The 20,850-nt window shown below is 38.4% G+C and overlaps 1 protein-coding gene across 1 annotated transcript in view; it reads left to right on the forward strand.

Annotated features, from left to right (window-relative positions):
• Window positions 1-5,323: 5,323 nt before the first annotated feature.
• Window positions 5,324-20,850, forward strand: part of MBD9 (methyl-CPG-binding domain 9) — a 225,822-nt gene continuing 210,295 nt past the window's right edge. Inside the window, exon 1 of the mRNA XM_089374975.1 lies at window positions 5,324-6,255. Within this exon, the coding sequence (XP_089231101.1) occupies window positions 5,735-6,255 (521 nt within the window). The 5' untranslated portion in view covers window positions 5,324-5,734. The remainder of the gene's footprint in view (window positions 6,256-20,850) is intronic.

A 20,850-nucleotide genomic window follows, 5' to 3' on the forward strand; every position in this document is an offset into this window, starting at 1 on the left:
TGACATCAATATATTTAGATACTTGTGAAACCTATGTGATGTAGGAGCATCCTTGGCCTCAGAAAATCCTCATCAACCAAAATTGTGTTTTTATATGAGTTTGTAACATAGGAAAATAAGTGTTACTACTCCCATGTATTTTGAGTGTTGATACTCCTATCATGTTAGTTGTTGATCCACCTAGTTGATAGTTGTTGCTACTCATGTAGCTACATTTGATCAAAGTGACGATTACTTTTGAGTTGTTAGCACTCCTAGGATCACGTGTTGATACTCCTATTGTGTAGAGTCGCTGACACACTCGAATTGACAGTTGCTACTATAGTGCAATTGCTACTAGATGTGTTACGAGAATGGAATGCAGGTTGCAATTATTTGGCTTGTTCGCGTACATGAAGAATCATATTGATTCAATTTTGGAATGCAAAGAGGTCGACAACATGGAAAATGACTTAGTTTAGTTGGAACAAAAAGAGGTCAACAACGTGAGAACAAAAAAATGGGAACAAGGAAGAAAAGGGGCTTTTAGGGATTTTGGCTTCTAGCTCTTAGGTATTTTGCTTTGGTTTTGGCTGTTGCATGATTTAGAGAGAATGTGATTGCCTATTGTACGAGTTAACGAGGGGTTTTGGTTGTTACGTGGTATCATTGTGTGAGAACACGTGTATTGCAAGTAATATGAGGACTCCACTCCCAGACTTGAATTTATTGTATGTAACAACACATTCTAAATGAATACAAATATTTGAAGTCTATTATGAGTTCCCGTGAGCAAACTTAAATTATTCTTTGTTTATGCTTTGTGATTTATTTTTTTGAATTCATTAATAGAGTAGTCAAAACCAAATGGTTGGTGTTGTGTGCTTTGTAGCAACAATTATGGTTCTGTAGTTTGCCGTAAAAGCTACAAAATGTCTCTTACTGCATCACTATGTAAAATTTGTCACATCAATATACATATCATCATTCTAAGTCACTTGCCACATAAACCGCCAATTTGGTATGATTAATAAATGAAAATAACTAACGATCACATGGAATTACATGTAATATGACATGTCATTATAAGCAAACTAAAAAATATGTTGAATTCATTTAGTTCTTTGTCATAAGTGATTTCAAAGCCATAAAAGATTAGGTGAAAGGAAGATTTAGTTTCATATATTTGGAATCTTGAATCCATAAGTTTCAAATAATGATATATTAAGTTTCATCTTGATCTATATATCCAAAATCCTGAATTTGGAAGTTCTGTGTAGACATATGTTGCACCAACTGGAATCTAAACACAAATAATCTATAAGCGGCTCCTTCCAGATCTAGATTTAAAGAATTTGGAATTTGTAATGATATGTATACATGTTCTAGATTTGGAATACTTGCATCCAAATATATGGAATTTTTGGAAAACATGCACACAGATAAACACTTTGAATTCCTTTGATCCATATATCACGACCTAGAGTTTCTTTATGAATGTTTTGGCATTTTACAAAACAATAGGAAATTTAATTAGACCAAATGATATGAAAAAATAATTCCCAAAGGAAGTAATAAAAGATTAAATTGATTGAAAACTTTGCATAATTGTGAAAATTTATCACATATGTTTAAATGAACTAAACTATAAGATAAAAACATGTAGACACTATATAAAATCAAGAATAAATAATAATAAATCATAATTATAGAGAAAACAAAGAAAAATCTATAGAATCCCGATTATTTTATGAGGAAATTATACAATAGTGGGAGGTTTGGTTGTACATGATACAAAAGGTTGTTACCATGACAACACCCCCTCAATCAATAGAACACAACTCAACAAAATTCAATAATCAAACATACAACACATGCACATATAACTAAAAATGCTTTCTTCTCGGGAGTCACTATACAATCATTTTTATTGGTAAAACCTGTCTAAGAGCACTTGATTTTCTTACATTCTCATGTAACCTTAATCTTTGTCAATGATTAATACCTAAAGACAATCATCTAAATGAAACTCACAAGGAACACTTCTTTATTTCTCAAATTAGTGTCAAGCACCCATTACCTAATTAAGAAGTGGTATGCTATGTTGTATTTAATAGTGTGAGATCACATGCGTGGTTCTAACAACCATGTTAGCTTGTACTAATCATGTTGCTTATCGAGAAAGATTGAACCTTCGTGTGGGGAATATCCCCAATCTTACTTCAACTAATGAAATTTCTCGAGACAAAAAATCATTCAACACACACAAAATAATTACATAAAACTTGTTTCCACTACCATCCCTCATTTTATCTCTTTATTTAAATTTTTAATCAACCATCTTACTTAATGAACTTAAATTATCTAACACACAAACTAAATGCACATCCTATAAAAAATAATGAACAATCGTTAAAACCAAAAATATCAAACAACTAAACTTTTAGTTCTTAGGTTATAACCTCACCTTAAGACCAAAATGAGCAATAGTAGAGTTTAGGCTTCCGTGATCCATATCAAGTTTACAAAAGATTTTTCGGTGAAGATCACATGAAACATCATTTGTCGACGCGTTTCGAACCAACCAATGTGGTTCATCATCAGGACAAGTTGAAGAAACAGATCCAGCTTAGCAAGTTAAATAGACAGAGCAGAGCCTCCAACGACTAAAAAGACCAACAGCTACTTTTGACTAGGTAACGGGAACAAAACCCTTTTTAATAATTTAAGGGAAAAAATTACCCTAGGGGGACCAATCCCTTAAAGTAAAATAATTTTATGATAATAGTTAGTTAAAAATATAAATAATTAAAATATTATGTAAAAATTAATTCATGATAATAGTTAGTTAAAAATAAAAATAAATAATTTAAAATTATATTTAAGGGAAAAAATTACCCTAGGGGACCAATCCCTTAAAATAAATTAAATAAAAATAATTTTATGATAATAGTTAGTAAAAAATTATTAATAAATAATTTTATGATAATAGTTAGTTAAAAATATTAATAAATAATTGAAATGTTAGGTTAAATTAGTAATTAAAATAATTCATGATAATAGTTAGTTAAAAATAAATAATTAAAAATTATATTTAAGGGAAAAAATTACCCAAGGGGGACCAATCCCTTAAAATAAAATAAATAAAAATAATTTAATGATAATATTTAGTTAAAAATTATTAATAAATAATTAAAATTTTATGTTAAATAAAATAAATAATTAAAAACAGTAAGTTAAATTAGATTAGAGGAATTAAAAACAAGACTATTTTTATATAAATAAATGAATATAAAAGAAAGAGAAGGTATGAATGAAAAATTAATACAAGTCAACTAAAAAATAATAAAGTAAGTTAAAAATAAATAAATAAAAATAAATAAATAAAAATAATAAATAAATAAATAAGAATAAATAAATAAATAAAAATAAAAATAAAAATCAAATAAACTAAACTAAAAAAAAGGACGACTAGGACGAGAGTGCTGGGACCCAACACCGACTGATTTTCCAGCCATCATCTCTATTGAGATTACTCGGCCTCTTTTCAATCTCAAGCGCCTCCCTAAATTTCCGATGATGGAAGTGCGAAACCTTAGCAATAACACTAGCTTCCTCAATACAAACATGATGATTGGTTTTCTCAGCATGCTCAGCTAAAGCGGAAGACTTAGTTCGCCTATGCTTAAGGTCTGCTGCATGCTCACTAATCCTCTGATTAATGGAGCGACCAGTTTCCCCAATGTAGGGGGTCCCACAGGAACAGGGGATCAAGTACACACCTTTCATATCTTTAGGGTCGATAGGATCCTTCGCTGATCGGAGGGACATGCGAATGGTGTTCAGGGGCCTAAAGGTCACAGGGACACTATGCGTCCTGAGAATCCTACCAATCTTATCAGTAGTCCCCTAAACATACGGAAGATGGACACCTGGAACTCGCTCCTTTGGTTCTCGTTGAGACAGCGAATTCTTGGAAGCTTTAAGGAAAGCCCTCTGACCCATGAATCTACTATAACCATTCTCAACAAAGACATCAAGGAGATGGGATTTTTCTTTCTCAAAACTCTTCTTATCCGAGATCCTTAGAGCCCGAGTAGCAAGGGTATTGAGAACACCCATCTTTTGAGCCGGGAAATGATGGGAACTGGCATGAAGATACTGCTCAGTATGCGTTTTCTTCCGAAAAACTTGGTGGCCGAGGGAACCATCACTATTCTTAGAAATAAGAATATTGAGGAACGGAAGGCAACCATCGACCTCCTGCTCCATAGTGAACTTAATAGCAGATGATTGATTATTGAGATGATTGAAGAAGAGATCTAATTCTTCTTGGCCGTGAGACCAGATAACATTGGTGTCATCCACATATCTTCTCCAAAGCTTTGGCAAGAGCCGGGAAGAGTTTAGAGCCTTGGACTCAAAATCTTCCATGAAAAGATTAGCAACGACAGGGGAAAGGGGTGAGCCCATGGCAACCCCGTAGGTTTGCTCGAAGAACTCTCCCTCAAAACAGAAAAACGTAGAAGTGAGACAGATCTCAACTAACTTAGCAGCGTGAGGATCTGTTAGACAGTTGATCACCTCCATAGCCTCACTAATAGGGATGCAAACACATAACAATATGATTTTCAAACACATAACAATTATACATCCTCATAAATACTTATTTATAATTTCCATCCCCTTTCAACCTCAAATTATATATATTTTTATAATTTTCATAAATTTTAATTCCTCCCTTATAATCCTTAATAGCAAAGTTCAACATTAAAATAAAATTATAATAATTATACATCTTCATGAATACTTGGATTTATAATTTCTTTTCCTTATAACCCTTTTCTATATATATTTTATTTTTTAATAAATTATTCACTAAATCAAGTTGTACATCTTCATATATGTACTTGATTTCCATTACCTTTTAACCCTTTCAAATTAGTCCTACAAAATAAATAAAAATTTATCACTAAATCAAAATCCAACTGATAATTTAAAACTTTACCCTTTAAAATTAAACCCTAAACTAAAACATTAAATCCAAATATTAAAAACTAGAATTAAAAAAATTCCAACCATGTGAAGGTAAATACTTAACCAAAACATAGAACTGTTAAAGTACCGCGAGTGCGACAAACCATTTTCCACCGTTCAGCGTAGCCGTCCCCCTCGTTTATATCGATTAGATCGGTGGTCAAACTATTTCAACTTAAATTAAAATAATCACTCGGCCACCCATTGTTCTCGAATTTTCCTTTACTATCTTAATTGATTTATTGATTTATTTATTAATTTTTAATTAGCAAGGGTTATTTCTATCTCCGGCTCGGCAAGTTTGGGGTTTTTTCCCTTTTATTCTCCCCATCCCCAATCCTCCTCTTTTTCCTTCTCCCTTCTCTTCTTTATCAGTTCGCACTACAACCTCTGCCTGCTGCTCGACCGTCAGATCTTCTCGGGAGATCCTTGGGACCGTGATTTCTTTTCGAGCCCATACTAAGATCGATTCCCGGCGCGCGTAAAATCCCCAAAAGAAACTCAAAAAACGAAACAAAACGAAGAAGAAGAAGAAAATCTGCATGGAGCGGTCACAAGGACGCCATCTGTAACAGTAAATAGGATTCTCATCAGCGGCAACGTTGGTAGATGTTAGAAATGGGATAGGGAAACTATAAGAAATTTGGTAAGAAAAACACAGAAAGAAACTCGCTAAATTGAGCAGAAAACCCATTAATTCTCTGTTGCAGCAGCTAAAATGGAGATCCGGAACCCTAAGCTAACCATTGATCTAAACGCGGAGCCGAAAGAAACCGCCATGCAGTACATTACCACGGACCCGTTAAATCTGGTTATAAGATATCACGGTGTTTTGCCTGCAGTGCAGGGGAACGCAGCAGAGCAACCAGGGTTAGGCCAGAATCTTAGCTGCGGTTACTGCGACAGGGCGATTAATGGCAATATCAGTGGTAGTAATAGTACTAGCGGCATTGTGTGCGATGTTTGTGAGCGAAGTTACCATGTGGGATGCGTGAAGCTGAGGCCAAAGCATGCTTCGGCGTTGGACGACTGGATGTGCCCCAATTGCTCCAAGGGGAGCAGTGGAAGTCAGCGATGGCCGTTGGGAGTTTTGGGTTCGGAGGCTAGGAGTAGATTAGGGTTTAAGGACATTCATGGTGGTGGTGGGGATGGCAGATCGGGAGAGGATATTTCCGACGCAACGTTGTCTTTGGCGCAAAAAGATGGCGAGGATGTGGGCAACTGCGAGGCAGATGCGAGGTAAGCACGAAAAATAATCAATCAAACAAACAGATTCATATTTCCTGCTGGCATTGATTTTGGTTCGAGGTCAGTAAAATTGGAGCTGGTTGTTTTTTGATTTTCTTTGGGTTTCAATTGAATGAACTTGAATTAATTAGGAATATATTTGTTTTTCCTTATTTTTCATCCGGGATTTAAATTCTATATTTTGCATTACAAAAATCGACAGAGTTCGCCCGGTATCAACTTCTCAAAACATCAGCCTCGGTCCGGAGGCGAGTATAGAATATTCATATACATGTAAAGAGCCTCTCATCTTTATAGCAATGTCTTTTATGTTCACACTTCAGTTAGGTTCTATGAAGGCCTTATGAACTCTTAGTTCGTCACTTGCCGAGAGGTCAACCAACACAAATGCCCATTACAATTACATCGAAGAATGATTTATGAAATACCATGTTGATTTATATATAAATATTTCCTTTCATTTGCGTTGACGTGCTATGATGCCCTTCCATTTTTAGTTGTAACATGTCCACTCATGTGCTCTGTTATATCTCATGTTTTGATAAAACCTCAAGCAACATCCATATACATAAATTTCATGTGCAGTCAGGAACTGTGGTGCCTTGTAAACATCCATTGATCTTATGCCAATGGATCGTCCATCTAATGCCCATTACAATCTCATTGAAAAATTGTTTAATGAGAAGCCCACTTATGTGCACTCTCATGTTTTAATATGAACTTAAGTGATACACGAGAAATATATCCAAAGAGCTCCTCATCTTTAGATAACCATTACCTTTTATGTGCACTCGTGTGCTACGATGCCCTTGCATTCTTAATTGATCCGTTCCTCAAAGGCTATCCAAAAGATTTCCATTACAAACACATTGAAAATTTGTTTATGAAATAATTTGTTCACTTACGTGCTCACTGGACTCTGATGATTCACAACTTATGTGATATCCATTTCCATATTTTTTTATTTGCAGTCATTAGCTGTGGTACATTTCCATTTTTAATTGATTCATTGCCCAAAGATCATCCAACAAATCCCTTTTGCAAGCAGAGTGAATCATGGAATTCAAAATATATAGATGGCCTCTTATGAGGATTCCCATTTTTTCGTATGAACTCAAGTGATACATATGCAAGAAATACATGGGGAGTTGTCTAAGAAATACGTGCTCAAGAATTGGACAAGATTGTAGAGTGGGTTTTTGTAAAAAGATTGTATCATTATATTAGAAAGAATCATACTATCAACCCTAAAATGGCATTGGCCCTTGAATAAAATGTCTGCTGTATGCAAGCAGAAAATTACAAAATATGATGGAAATACATGTCTAATGTGCTGTGCTTATGTCTATTGAAAATTAGCACATAGATACTTAAGATAAAAAAGGACAGTGACCCACCATCAATGTCCTCATTATGGAGGATGATGCCAATTTTTTAAAATTAGATATATTGTCATACTTTAGCAATACATATCATACACGTGCGAAGTGCTTCTCATCTTTGGGAAGTATATCAGAAATTTAGTCATAAGTTAAATGATTTGTACGAGAAAATATATGGAGAAATTTAGATTTAGAAAGGTTGCCATATCTGTCATTATAAAGAAATATGCAACTGTGATTATTGCAAGTCCTGAGTGGTTTTGGCAGAATGGATACCTCCAAGAATCCAGCATATAAGCTGAAGGAACTCGGTACCATGTGATACAGCCTCTTGTGGCATGTCTCTAAGAGTCACTTACAATTTTTTTTGATATTTCAAGCTTGTATAATCCATAATATATTTAGTCAAAGTTCTGAAAAATTTAATTGAGCATAGGAAACTGATGTATAAAACCTAATTTTATATGATATGGTTGCAAGACCTTGTAGTAACCAAGGGAATGAAAAATATCTGACCAATTAGTAAAGATTAGTTAAATCTTCGTTAACTGAGTTCCTGACATAGTGGAACACAACTCAGGAATGTTAATGTTCAGAGTCCAGACCATGGAAAGTGAATTCTGCACTCAGATAATCAACCTAAACACTATGTAACTAAAAACTGAAAACTTCATCCAAACAACAAATACTGAGTACGATAACCTGCAAATGTATACTGCTGGAAGTATGAACAATAAATACACACCTGAATTCTCAAAACAACATTGGTATTCTTTTAACTCTTTCTATAAACTAACAATGCAAACATCTCAAAACTAAAACTTGCTAATCATGTTAGTGGGAGACCCTGCCATTCTTTTATAGATGAAGAAGCCTAGGGTTTACAAACAGTGTTCACCACTCTAATGGAGTGCCTAGGTTATGTTAGATTTCTGTGCACTTGAATCAGTGAGCACACACACACACCAAATTTGGTAACAGCTTCCTATTAACTTTACACAGCTAATGAACTGAAACACACTGATGTGACTAACCAGAAACAAATTTAGCACAACGGAACTCTTAAAACCAGCAATCAGATCATGCATAGTAACATATTACACACAAGTTCTGCCCAATCAACAGTTCTTCATTAACTTATTCCCAGAACCTACTCCGACTCCCTTATTGGGATAATGGTACTCAAGGAAATTACATATACAACAATTACCCTGGATTTGACCTAGATCTGCCTGTGATCTGGTTGATCTGGATTTTTTATGCTGCTCTGTGCTGTTTCCTTGGACCTGGTGCAATTGAGTATCTCACTCACAACAAACTTGTAATATTACTCATGCAGATCTCTTGCTTACTTGAGAGAATCTCTCCCTCAAATTCTTATGCAATTGCACGTCCTTTTGCTCTTGCTCAAGCCTTTTTGTTCCTCCACAGGCCCTCTCGGCCCTCTCATAGGTCCGAGGCCTGCTCAGCCTTCACAATCCACAAGATGCTTTTCTGCCAACCACCTTCCACAGGCCCTCTCAGCCCCCAAGGTATTTGAAGCCTAATACACCTTCTCCTCCTCAAGATGATCTCTTGTAAATCACCTTCCACTGGCCCTCTCGGCTTTCTTCTCCACAAGAAGCTCTCTCTTGTTGACTTCCTTCCACAAGCCTTGAAGGGGTCTGAGGCCTACTCGACCTCTTACTCTTGACAGAATCACTCTCTCACTAACCACCTTCAACAGGCCCTCTCGAACCTCAAAGATTTGAGGCCTACCTGGCCTTCTCCTTGGCAAGATGCTCTTTTGTCAGGCCACAAGGTACTCTCTTGTTGACAATTACAAGCCCTTTCGGCCCTCAAGGGGTCTGAGGACTTGGCCTTCTCCTATCACAGGAACACTTAGACCTACGCAGAAGTATCTGCCTGAGCTACAAACTCTAACACTCCCTCTTAGCGATGAAGGTACTTTTGGAAGAACCACCCGGAACTGGCTTACCCTCTAGTTCTTGTGCAACATCCCAAGCCTCATTCTCTATCTTGTAGCTCCCAGTGCGAAGTCTCATGAGAATTGCTGCGAAACCCTTGACTGGTATGGCCTCCCTCTCTCCCTTTGAGCGCTAACCTCTGCTAATTCTATTGGAAAACCTTTATGCTTTCTGTATGGTCTCAACTAGTGGGCTTCTCAATTGCTATCAACTCTATTGTCTTGTGCTTGTTGTGACAAATCCTTTGCCCAATAACTTCTGTCGGTTACTGCATCTTGCAATTACTCAATCATGCCCCATGTGGCACCTTGCCCACGACATGATCCTTCACCCCACTTTGTGGCATTGCTTCCACAACCCTGTTTTGACGGCTGCCTTATGCAGCCTTGTCAGCTGTTGTCTTGCTCATGGTCTCAGCCTAGCCTCTTTGCAATTTTTGCACTATTGCACCCATCTGTGCGGTTTCTTTCTCCTGCGGTGTGCGTAGCCCTGTTGGCCCTGACTGTATTTGCACCACAACCTCCCATCGCAACCAAGGAAATATGCATTGATTGTAATTTGTAACTTGGCCCCACTGGAAGAATTTGGCCCTAGGAATTTGGACACACTGGAAATCAGCCTTCGAAGAAATTCAGCATAGAGAATTTTGGCCCACTTATTCACCAGTAACTCGGCCCTGTGTCTTCCCCTCGCACAACCTCTGCTATTACAGGAAATTCGGTGCTTGCAAATTGGCCTCTCCAATAAATTGACCTTTTTCTTGCTTCAACAATTTGGCCCTGCAATTTCCAACAATTTGGCCTCCTGGAAACCCTCTCGAATCCTCCCGCACTCTTCATTCTTTGCTTATTATAGTCTGGCTAAGCCTTGCTAGCACTCACAACTTGGTTGTTTGCAATACCCACATGCTTCTGTCTTCTATGTCACTTGCACCAGAGAAAATCACTTTCTCTTGTTGTGTCCCCTCTCTTGTATTTTCACCTCTTCCTTAGACTTCTTTTTATAATCTTCATTAAGCCCTAATCCCTAACCCTAATCTCCCTTCTAGAAGATCTAGGAGATGAATGGTCAGGATTATTCCTAAGTCACTTAAATACTTTTATTATTTATCATTAAAAGATGACTTAATATTTCACAATTTTTAATTGACTTTAGTTTTTGTACTTTTCGTAAGTTAGAGTTAGAAAAGAGGACATAAATACCTAAAGATGCGATAAACCATCTCCTACATGCCAAGACACCAAGCCTATGTAGAAGACTTTCTAAAGCTATAACAAGCTTCAACAAGTACTTTGTCGACTGGATTTTGCTCCATGTCTCACTAGGCTTGCTGATCCTTAGCCAACTCTCTTTGCATGTGTCTTCAAAATAGTGCTGCTACTTGTAACAGTTCCTACAACTCCCTACCAGAGCTGTCACCTGTGCAATCTCAAATCCAATTGCCCTTCTTAGAGACCATGCTTTAGTACCATGTTAGATTTTTGTGCACTTGACTTAGTGCACCCACACACACCAGATTTGGTAACAACTTTCTATTAACTTTACACAACGAATGAATTGAAACACATTGGCGTGCCTAACTAATTTTTTTTAGCATAATAGAACTCATAAAGCTAGCAATCGCATCGTGCAGAGTAACATATTAGACACAAGTTTTGTGCAATCAACAATTTTTAATTAAATTCTTTTCACAACGTACTTGGACTCCCTTATTGGGATAATGACCCTAAAGGAAATTACATATACAACAATTACCCTGGATTTGATTCAACAGATCAAGCCCTAGATCTGTCCTTGATCTAGCTAATTTGGATCTCCCATGCTAATCTGTTTTCTTTCCTTGGACTCGACACAACTGAGTATCTCAGTGACAACAAACTTGCAATATTACTCATGCAGATCTCTTGCTTACTTTAGAGAATCTCTCCCTTAATGTCTCATGCCCTTGCACGCCTTGTAGAAAATCCACGAAAATTCTGCTCTGCTTGAATGAGCAAATCTGAAACTAGTTACCCAAGACACAATTTTCTCTACTTAATTTGCAATGAAATCAGAATAGAAATATACACAGTCACACAAATAGCAAACACAATATTTTTCTAGGGAACCCAACTAGGAAAACCCTCTGCTTGTTTGAGAATTTTATTGATAGAAATTTGAGCAATGGATCTCTTACAATACAATTGTTCCAATCAGAAAACAAACTTGTTTTCCGCTCTGCTTGTCCTAAGTTGGAAGCACTTGCAATAACCTTGATCTCGCTCCTCAATTTCCTCCTAAATCCTTGCGCATAGGCTGCTCCTATTATTTGGGAATTAATTGCTAAATTCCAGCGCAAATCCTAAGGAAAATCACCTCTACCAATTTGCGCACAATCTTCTCTTGAATACACTCTTCCTCTCATAAGCTCGATCTCACACAAACCTGTGCTCTGTCGTGCTCACAAAACAATTGATCAATTTTGTGCCTTCGTCCTCCTTATAAGCTTTTCGACCCATCTAAATTTGGCAAGTTTATTTTTGGAACTCCGACATGTGATTGACTAGTTAACTGAGTCTAATTGACTCATGCAACTCGTCCTAGCCACAAATAACCTTTGAGACTGGTCACTTGTCCTTTTCCAAAGCTAACTTGCACTAGGAGACAAACCATTGAGCCTCCAACTATTTGCATGAGTTAAACTGCTTCATGAATTGTCCTAATTTATAGGAACTCTTCCTAATTTTTTGAACTTGTGCATGCTAAGGAAACATTGCTTGTGGTCACTTTGACCAAGGCACAAGTCAAAGAAGATCTTACTTGCTACTATTTTCAACACGTCTTTGTGCACTTGCTCAAGCCCTCTCGACCCTCGACAAGTCCTCTTGGCTCTCTCATGGGTCTGAGGCTTACTTGGCCTTCTCCTCCATAAGATGCTCTCCTACAACCACCTTCCACAGGCCATCTCGACCCTCAAGGGATCTGAGGCCTACTCGGCCACCTCCTCTTGAGAAAATCGTTCTCTCACCAACCACCTTCTATAGGTCCTCTTGTCCCTCAAAGGTTTGAGGACTTGGCATTCTCCTATCACAGGAACTCTTAGACATACACAAAAGTATCTGCTTGAGCTACAAACTCTAAAAGGTTAGGTAAGGAAACCCTAACCCTAAAACAATCTAGAGAAGAGTTTCCACCTTGCATGCACAAGGTTGCAAATATTGGTGTGCTCGAACTAGAGAACTCTGCACATGCATGCATGTTACCTTCTTGGGTTCTATGCCTCACCTCTTGGAATAAATAATCATGCAAAGTGCCTAAATTGTAAACTCCCTTACTCGTGCTCTTTCCTAAAGTATAATGACACTTACATAACTTTGGGAAAAAATGCCATGCATGTTGAAAGCATGCACATGCTCTCCACCTCCTCCACCACTATTGCACCCTCCTTAAGATAATCAATGTTGTGAACTTTGATGCTATTATTTAGTCTGCCCCATTACCCACCAAAATTGGTAACCTTATAGGAGAACTTTTCTCCTATTCTTCACATCTAATTGGCCAACGATGCAACCCTTGACAACCACCACTAGTTGACAATGTGCCACCTTATCTTTGTTACTTGAATCAGTCATATGCTTCCCACCCATCAGGCAAGAACACATGGACAAAGGTGGGCTTCTGATCAAAAGGTACTTTATTTCATTTTGCAATCGGGTGCTTATGGTTATTTGTATTTGGGCATTTTATATGGATTATGGGGTGACTTGAAAGAAGGCGAGGTTGTGACTGTGATCTTGTTCTCTCACTTTAAATGGAGGGTTAAATAGGGTGTTGATCTTGTTCTCTCAAGTGGGACCTCCCTAATAACCCAATGGGTATAGGAGGGGCACTACCCTAGAAGCCTTGATTGAGGTAGCATTGTTCCATCTATCCCTATTCCATACATACCACTTTCCATCTTACCTTACAAACCCATATTCCACCTCCATTCTTCAGGTTCAACTGACCATTGGTTCTTTGGGATTTGGCACACGCATACATCCACATACCTTGGTAGGGGCCGAAATTTTGTCCTTTTAGGTTGATGCAACTAAAAGAAAAAGAAAGTGCATATCACGGCCTCAAAACAAAATGCAAAATATGGTCGAGACATACACATTAATGTGTGGGCAAAAGTCTATCATGAAGTCTACCTCACTCATTATGGCCATCACCCGATTCTTGAGCACATGTTGCTCCTTTACATTATGAAAAGGAACCCTTGCATGTCCCAACCCCGATGAGCAATGAAATTACTTATCCTCAAGGGGTAATACAATTGCTATAGATCATTGAAAGCAAGCTCTAACCCTTTGAGCTACGATCAGTAATACAAAGAAAAATCAAACAAATGTAAAGGGCACACAAGAGGGGTGGAAAAACAAAGTCCGAGTTGGTAACTCATGCATTCACAATTGCTTCTTCCTCGCATCTATACACTTAGGATGTGGATCCCCATCATGCTAGCCCCTTTGACCATGGCACTTGGCCATGAAGTCGTATACCCTCCATACCATTATTATTCACTAACGCTTATCAATTGAATGGTGGATTGAGAAAATGTTACTTTCCCTTGGGGGATGGAAACACTTCATAGGTTTCTCCTTTTAGCCACTCCTACCTAGGGAGGAAACACCATTGTGAGTTCAAGGCAGCCCAATAGGTGGTTCTTCAGCCCATGACTTGGGCATGTTACCCCTACGTACCTAGGCCCCAGAGAAGTATATTGGCACTCGCAGGTGAAGCGTTGAGAGCCTTGGGTCTCTGTGCAATAGCAACGCATCCTACCTACCCCTAGTCATTTTACCACTTTGCACTACATTTTATGATTCTTCAGGATGATACACTTGGACCAACATGCCCCCAAGTCGGCCTTAACACCTTTTGAAGGGTGGCAACTGATTCAAGGCCTAGATGAGGATGGTCCAGCCTTTAGAAACATGGGAGGGCTAGTAGCACTTAGAAAGCCCTCAACATTGGAGCAGAGATGTACGTTTGAGTAGTTGGAGATCTAAGAGACCACCTTCTAGTACCCCATGGTGATTTCAAGGACCATAGATGGATATTAATGGAAATTTGAGGGGCAACCCTTAAATGATGATTTTTAGAGGCTTCTACACCACACTTGGCTTTCAAAAGCCTCAACGCTTGCCACTTGGAGATCATTTCATGGATGACGTTAGCCTTATGAGGCCTCTTGACTCACACATGTGGGCTTTCATTTGATTTATGTCTAAGCTAGTTGAGTTGGCTTGTAACCCAAGGTTTTATTGTGATTTTACTTGTCTTTTAGAGGCTTTTATGCTAATTAGAGATTTGTCCTCCTCATAGAAATAAAGGAGAGGACTTTTCCATTTCTCATCATGTTCACTTGTGAATTTGGCCTCTTTACTTGAGAAGTTCGGCCTCTTGTACCTTTTGGTGTGATGTCATCTATGGAGCTATTTTGTCTTGGAGCGGAAATTTTTGAATTCATGTCTAATGTATGGAATAAATTGGTGATCTAAGTTAAATATTGTGCCCTAATTTTGTTGAATATCAATTTTATAGAAGCTAGGTCATATTATTGCATCCATTACTCATTATATGATAAGTGAATGGCAATCCCCTTGGTGATCTTACATTAACTCTCACAAGTGAATTTTGATTCCTCACAAAGGTAATAGTTAGGGTTTTGACGCTAGGGCATCAAAATATCCTTACTCTTTTGTAGCTTTTAGCCAACCTAAAGCATCCACAAACTCCATCAACACTAGGACTAGTCACTGACCATCCATTGTTGGTGATCAAGTCATCTTTTATCCATAATTGGAATTCTCTCTCTCTCTCTCTCTCCTCTCTAATTTGGCCCTCTTAAGGCCAAGCGACCAACTAGGGCTTAGTGCAAATTGATTAGGAAGGGAAATTTTTAGCCTTGGAAAGTCTAAACATTGAGGGTTGTAGTGGTTGCCACAAAATCATTCCCCTTGGTGGCCATTCATTTCAATTTCATCCATAATTTCTCTTGCCCTAGTTGCTTGCCCTAGGGTAAAACTCTAGTTTGGGTATAGCTTCAACTTAAGGGTTTGAGAGTTTCGTGTGCCATGACCTTGTTGAAACACATTGTGAGAAACCCTTTCTTGACACTTTGATCTTTGTTCATTACAACTCACAACATATCAGTCAAACCCTAGGTCTTGTGTTGCCCTAATCTGGCCTCTCTAAAAAGCGAATTACCTCCTCTTCATAGTTGGAGCCTAGTACCTAAATTGTGTTTTTCCCTTAGAAGCCTTGAAGTCACTTTATACCTTTAAAACCTAGAATTCCTATAAAGTGACCTATCTATACCTTTAAAACCTAGAATACCTATTAGGTGACCTATCTATTGGGACCCCTCCCATTGGTGAAAATCAATAAAGAGCATGGGAGCATGGTGTAGTAGCTATGGTGATAGTGTGCTACTACCTCATTGTTGTCTCTTGGTCTAGTGATAAACTTGTAGGGTATACCCCTCTCTAAGACATTCTATATTTTCCAGCAACGATTTTTGTTGAAAATGTAGCGAGCAAGGTCTTTTGGCTTGTGCCTTAGCCAGTGAAGACGTCAAATTGTCCTTAGGAGTTAGACTTCAGTTAGGGTGAGTTATTTCCAGTTTACTGGAATAATCATCAAGTTAACATACGTAGAGGTGGAGCTTCAGTTAAGTAGAAGTCTTCATCAGTTTGACTACAATATTGGGTGGCAGTTACATGCTCAGTTAGAACGAGTTAGTCTTTAGTCTTGATTGAAGGAAGGTCAAGTTAAGAACTCCAATGTTGATTGTAGAGAGAACCAGTTTGACTCAGTTAACTTGTCAATCACAACCCAACTTCTAAATTTGTACTTGCCTAATTTAGCATGGATCGAAGGCACAATGATTTCATAAGTTTTGTGCACAAAGGTTTGTGTGATAAGACAAATCTCATGTGTTTGTGAGAGAGTCTTGTTTGTGGAGAGCGCAAAGAGCTTGTCCTAAGTAATAGGAGATCACTAGTGCATTAGGATTTAAGAGTTGGGATCAAGTGTTGGCAGGGCAAGTCTAGGCTAGATTAGTAGGAGAACAACTTTATTCTCAAGAGACAAATTGCTTTGTATTTGATTTATTTGCTTAGACAATAAAATACCACATCAAGGAGAGGGTTTTCCTAGTTTGGTTTCCCAAGAATTTTTTTGTGTGTTATTGTGTCTTTATCTCTGTGTTTAATTCTGTTGCTTCTAGTGTTGAGAAATTCCGTGTCTAGGTGAAAAGTAAAGTAGTTTCAGATTGTTCATCATAGAAATTGCAAAATTTCGTGGAAAACCAACATGGTATCAATGATTAGAAAAAAAAGGACGAAAAGAAAACGAAGGGCCCCCTTTTTTTAACAGCAAAAATAACAAGTAGCAAAAAAAAAGATGTGTGTGAGGCCTGTAGGCTGACAACCTAGCCGCTTGCTGAGCCACCAGATGTCGGCAATCGGTAGCCACCAGACCGATGGAGAGCACACAACGAACCAATTGCGCAGGTAACCAGGCGACCAACCAACTACAAAAGTTTGTGGGAGACAGGGAAACCAGGTTGGGGCTTGGAGACAGAAGGCCGAATTGACCGACAAGATTGACCATGCGCAGAGAATGTGGGCAAGAAATCGTTCAACCAATAAGTAGACCAGCAGACTAGTAGTTCAATTGCCCAAGAACAAACAAGCAACATCATTTTTATTTTGGTGGTAGTGAGATGAGGCTGAAGTCGAACGTAGAGTAGGTTGAGTAGAAGTGGGCTTGGTCGATGTGAAGGGCACACAAGAGCTTTTAGCTGCCAGACCACCCGCAGTCAAGCCGCTAGAGTCAATCGTTGACATAGACAATACGCAACAATGGTGACACGAGCACGATGGAAGTTATTAGATGAGGGTGGAGGTAGCACCTGGTGCTGAAAGTTGAGTGGCCCAACAAGTTGATAGACAAGTTTGCAGGGTATCATTATTGACATTGACAAAGATTCCCTGGTGGCAATCTGAGGCATCCAATAGTTGGGCCTGTGCATGGAGCAACAAAGCTCACAATGGAAGCATGTGGATATGCTGCCGACCAACTACGAGTGTGATTCTCCACCGAGAGGTTTCAGGCCGCAAGTGTAAAAACTAAATCAAACCACCAGGAAAGGCCACCCAACCAGGTGCTGGTAAAGAAAGGACAATGTGGGAGCTGTAGTGTCGGGTGGTCAACAATGAAAATATGTTGTCGAGTGCGAAGTGGATGTTGGGGTGTGCAATCAAGTAACCCACTATAGAGACCAGTTGTGGAACATAGTTGCAATGCCTGAATAGGAGTTCGATGAGCATAGTTAGACTGGGAACAAGAAATATTTCAACCACATGAAGGAGAAGGATATGCAGTTTTAGATTGAGCCAGGAGATGATGGAATGTTTGTAGCTAGAGGAATTGGTACTGTCAATTTTCAGAGGGAGTTAGGTAATCCTCTTCATCCTAGAGATGTTCTCTATATTTCAGGATTGAGGCAGAATCTTATTTCGATAGCTACCCTTGAGGACAAGGGATATGATATCATCTTTAGGAGAGGTAAGGTGTACCTCTGACACTTATTAGCTTTGGGATGTAAGAAGTAGATAGGTGTGAGGGTGAGAATCTCTACAAGTTGCAGATAGAGACAGATGAAATTTTGAGCAGCAAGGCAGGGAGAGCTCAAAGTAGAGAAGTGGTGGTTGAGCAAGAGCAGGATAGGGTTCTCAATATCATTAGCCCATATCTCAGTTTGAGTCTAAGCTAGTTGGTAGTTGGGTTGACCAGTAGGATGATCAGGAGCATAGCCTAAGGCAAGTGGAGGCAACCACTCAGTTAGAGACTCCCAGTGTAGGGAGAGTTTGAGCCAAGTGGGTAGAGGATTTGGTTAAGGGAGATTAGAAGAGAGTTGAATCTTCCAGTATCACTTCCAGCTAGAGGAAGCAACACAAAGGTAGCAGGATAGGGTTCTCAATATCATTAGCCCATATCTCAGTTTGAGTCTAAGCTAGTTGGTAGTTGGGTTGACCAGTAGGATGATCAAGAGCATAGCCCAAGGCAAGTGGAGGCAACCACTCAGTTAGAGACTCCCAGTGTAGGGAGAGTTCGAGCCAAGTGGGCAGAGGATTTGGTTAAGGGCGATTAGAAGAGAGTTGAATCTTCCAGTATCACTTCCAGCTAGAGGAAGCAACACAAAGGTACATAGGGTACATGACACTTATTATTAAAGTGATGGACTCGTAGAACATGGTGGGAAATAATAGGTCTTTAGATCAGGTTCTGTAGAGGAAAGCGGGGAAGTCTTCTAGTTCATAGGGAGCAACGACAACAATAGAGAACGTGGTAGTGTCAGAGATAGATCAAACTGGATGAGGTTATTCTAGAAGCACCTTCCTCGTTAAGAAAGAGTATTGAAAATGTGGCAAGCAAGGTCTTTTGACTTGTGCCTTAGCCAATGAAGACCTCAAATTGTCCTTAGGAGTTAGACTTCAGTTAGGATGAGTTATTTCTAGTTTACTGGAATAATCATCAAGTTAACATGCGTAGAGTTGGAGGTTCAGTAAAGTAGAAGTCATCATTAGTTTGACTACAGGATTGGCTAACAGTTACATGTTCAGTTAGAACGAATTAGTATTCATTCTTGATTTAAGGACAAGTTAAGAACTCTAATGTTGATTGGAGAGAGAACTAGTTCGACTCAGTTAACTCGTCAATCACAACTCAACTTCTAAATTTGTGCTTGCCTAATTTAGCATGGATTGAATCTATAAAGAGAGGACGAAGGGACAAGGATTTCATAAGTTTTGTGCACAAAGGTTCGTGTGACAAGATAGATCTCACAAGTTTGTGAGAGAGCCTTGTTTGTGGAGAGCGCATAGAGCTTGTGTCCTAAGTAATAGGAGTTCGCAAGTGCGCTAGGATTTAGGGGTTGGGATTAAGGGTTGGCAGTGCAAGTCTAGGCTAGATTAGCAGGAGAACAACTTTGTTCTCATGAGATAGATTGCTTTGTATTTGATCTATTTGCTCAGTCAATAAAACACCAAAACAAGGAGAGGGTTTTCCCAACAGTTTTTGTTTGTTTTGTTTGTGTTATTGTGTTTTTATCTCCGTGTTTAGTTCTGCTGCTTCTAGTGTTGAGAAATTTTGTGTCTGGGTGAAAAGAAAAGTAGTTTTAGATTGTTCATCATAGCAGTTGCATAATTTCATGGAAAATCAACATTTTTGGCGCCATTGACGAGGACAGAGCAAGTTTTGCCCCCTTGTAATTTGAAGATTTAGCTTCATCCCTAATGATAAAGATAGATTCTTTTATGGCGACTCCATTGGAAGAACAAAGCCCTAGTTCTTCTCTAAAATTTAAAGTTTTAATGCTTGTAGGGTGAATAAAGAATCTTTTTAAGGCAATTTTTGAATTCACTTCGATGACTCCAATGTCATTGATATGTGAAATTTAACATAATGGTTTTGCCACACAAGTTGTTCCCAACTTTGGATATTATAAGGATCCTTGGATATCCCAATGGCTTGGATTGGAAGTATATGGAAAATATACTAAAATTTGATTGTGATCCATCTTTAACAATCGATCACACGACAAAATTTATCAAGCATGCTTCAAAAGTCAATGTGGTTCATCAAGATGTTCTCATTGAGTTGTTTATTATCTCCATTAGGTATAAGCATAGGGATTGGCTTGGATTGGAAGTATATGGAATATATACTAAAATTTGATTGTGATCCATCTTCAACAATTGATCACACAACAAAATTTATCAAGCATGCTTCAAAAGTCAATGTGGTTCATCAAGATGTTCTCATTGAGTTGTTTACTATCTCCATCAGGTATAAGTGCAGGGATTGGCTTGATAATTCATGCAAACCTAGAAGCATTCCCTCTTTTGCTGTATTGATTGAAAGATTTTTGAAGTATAAAGGGCCAATGTTTCAAACTACTGAAGATGCTTGTCAAAGTTTGGTGGTTGCTCTCTAAAAGGAAGGCCTCATCGATTATATTGAAGAAGTTGAAGAAGTGTACCATGAGCAAAAGGAAGAATCCTTTCTAGATCATCAAGATGTTAACATTGAAAATGATATCGAAGATGATTTTGAAGTAGGGCATGGTGAGGATCATGATGAAGATGTCTCTTTGGCAAATGGAGTTGAGGCTAGCCCCACCTTTTTCATGGGTATTATGATTG

This window comes from Pinus tabuliformis, chromosome 8, assembly GCF_031772625.1.
Source record: "Pinus tabuliformis cultivar Carrire ecotype Pingquan chromosome 8, CPIR1, whole genome shotgun sequence".
Taxonomy (NCBI): Eukaryota; Viridiplantae; Streptophyta; class Pinopsida; order Pinales; family Pinaceae; genus Pinus; species Pinus tabuliformis.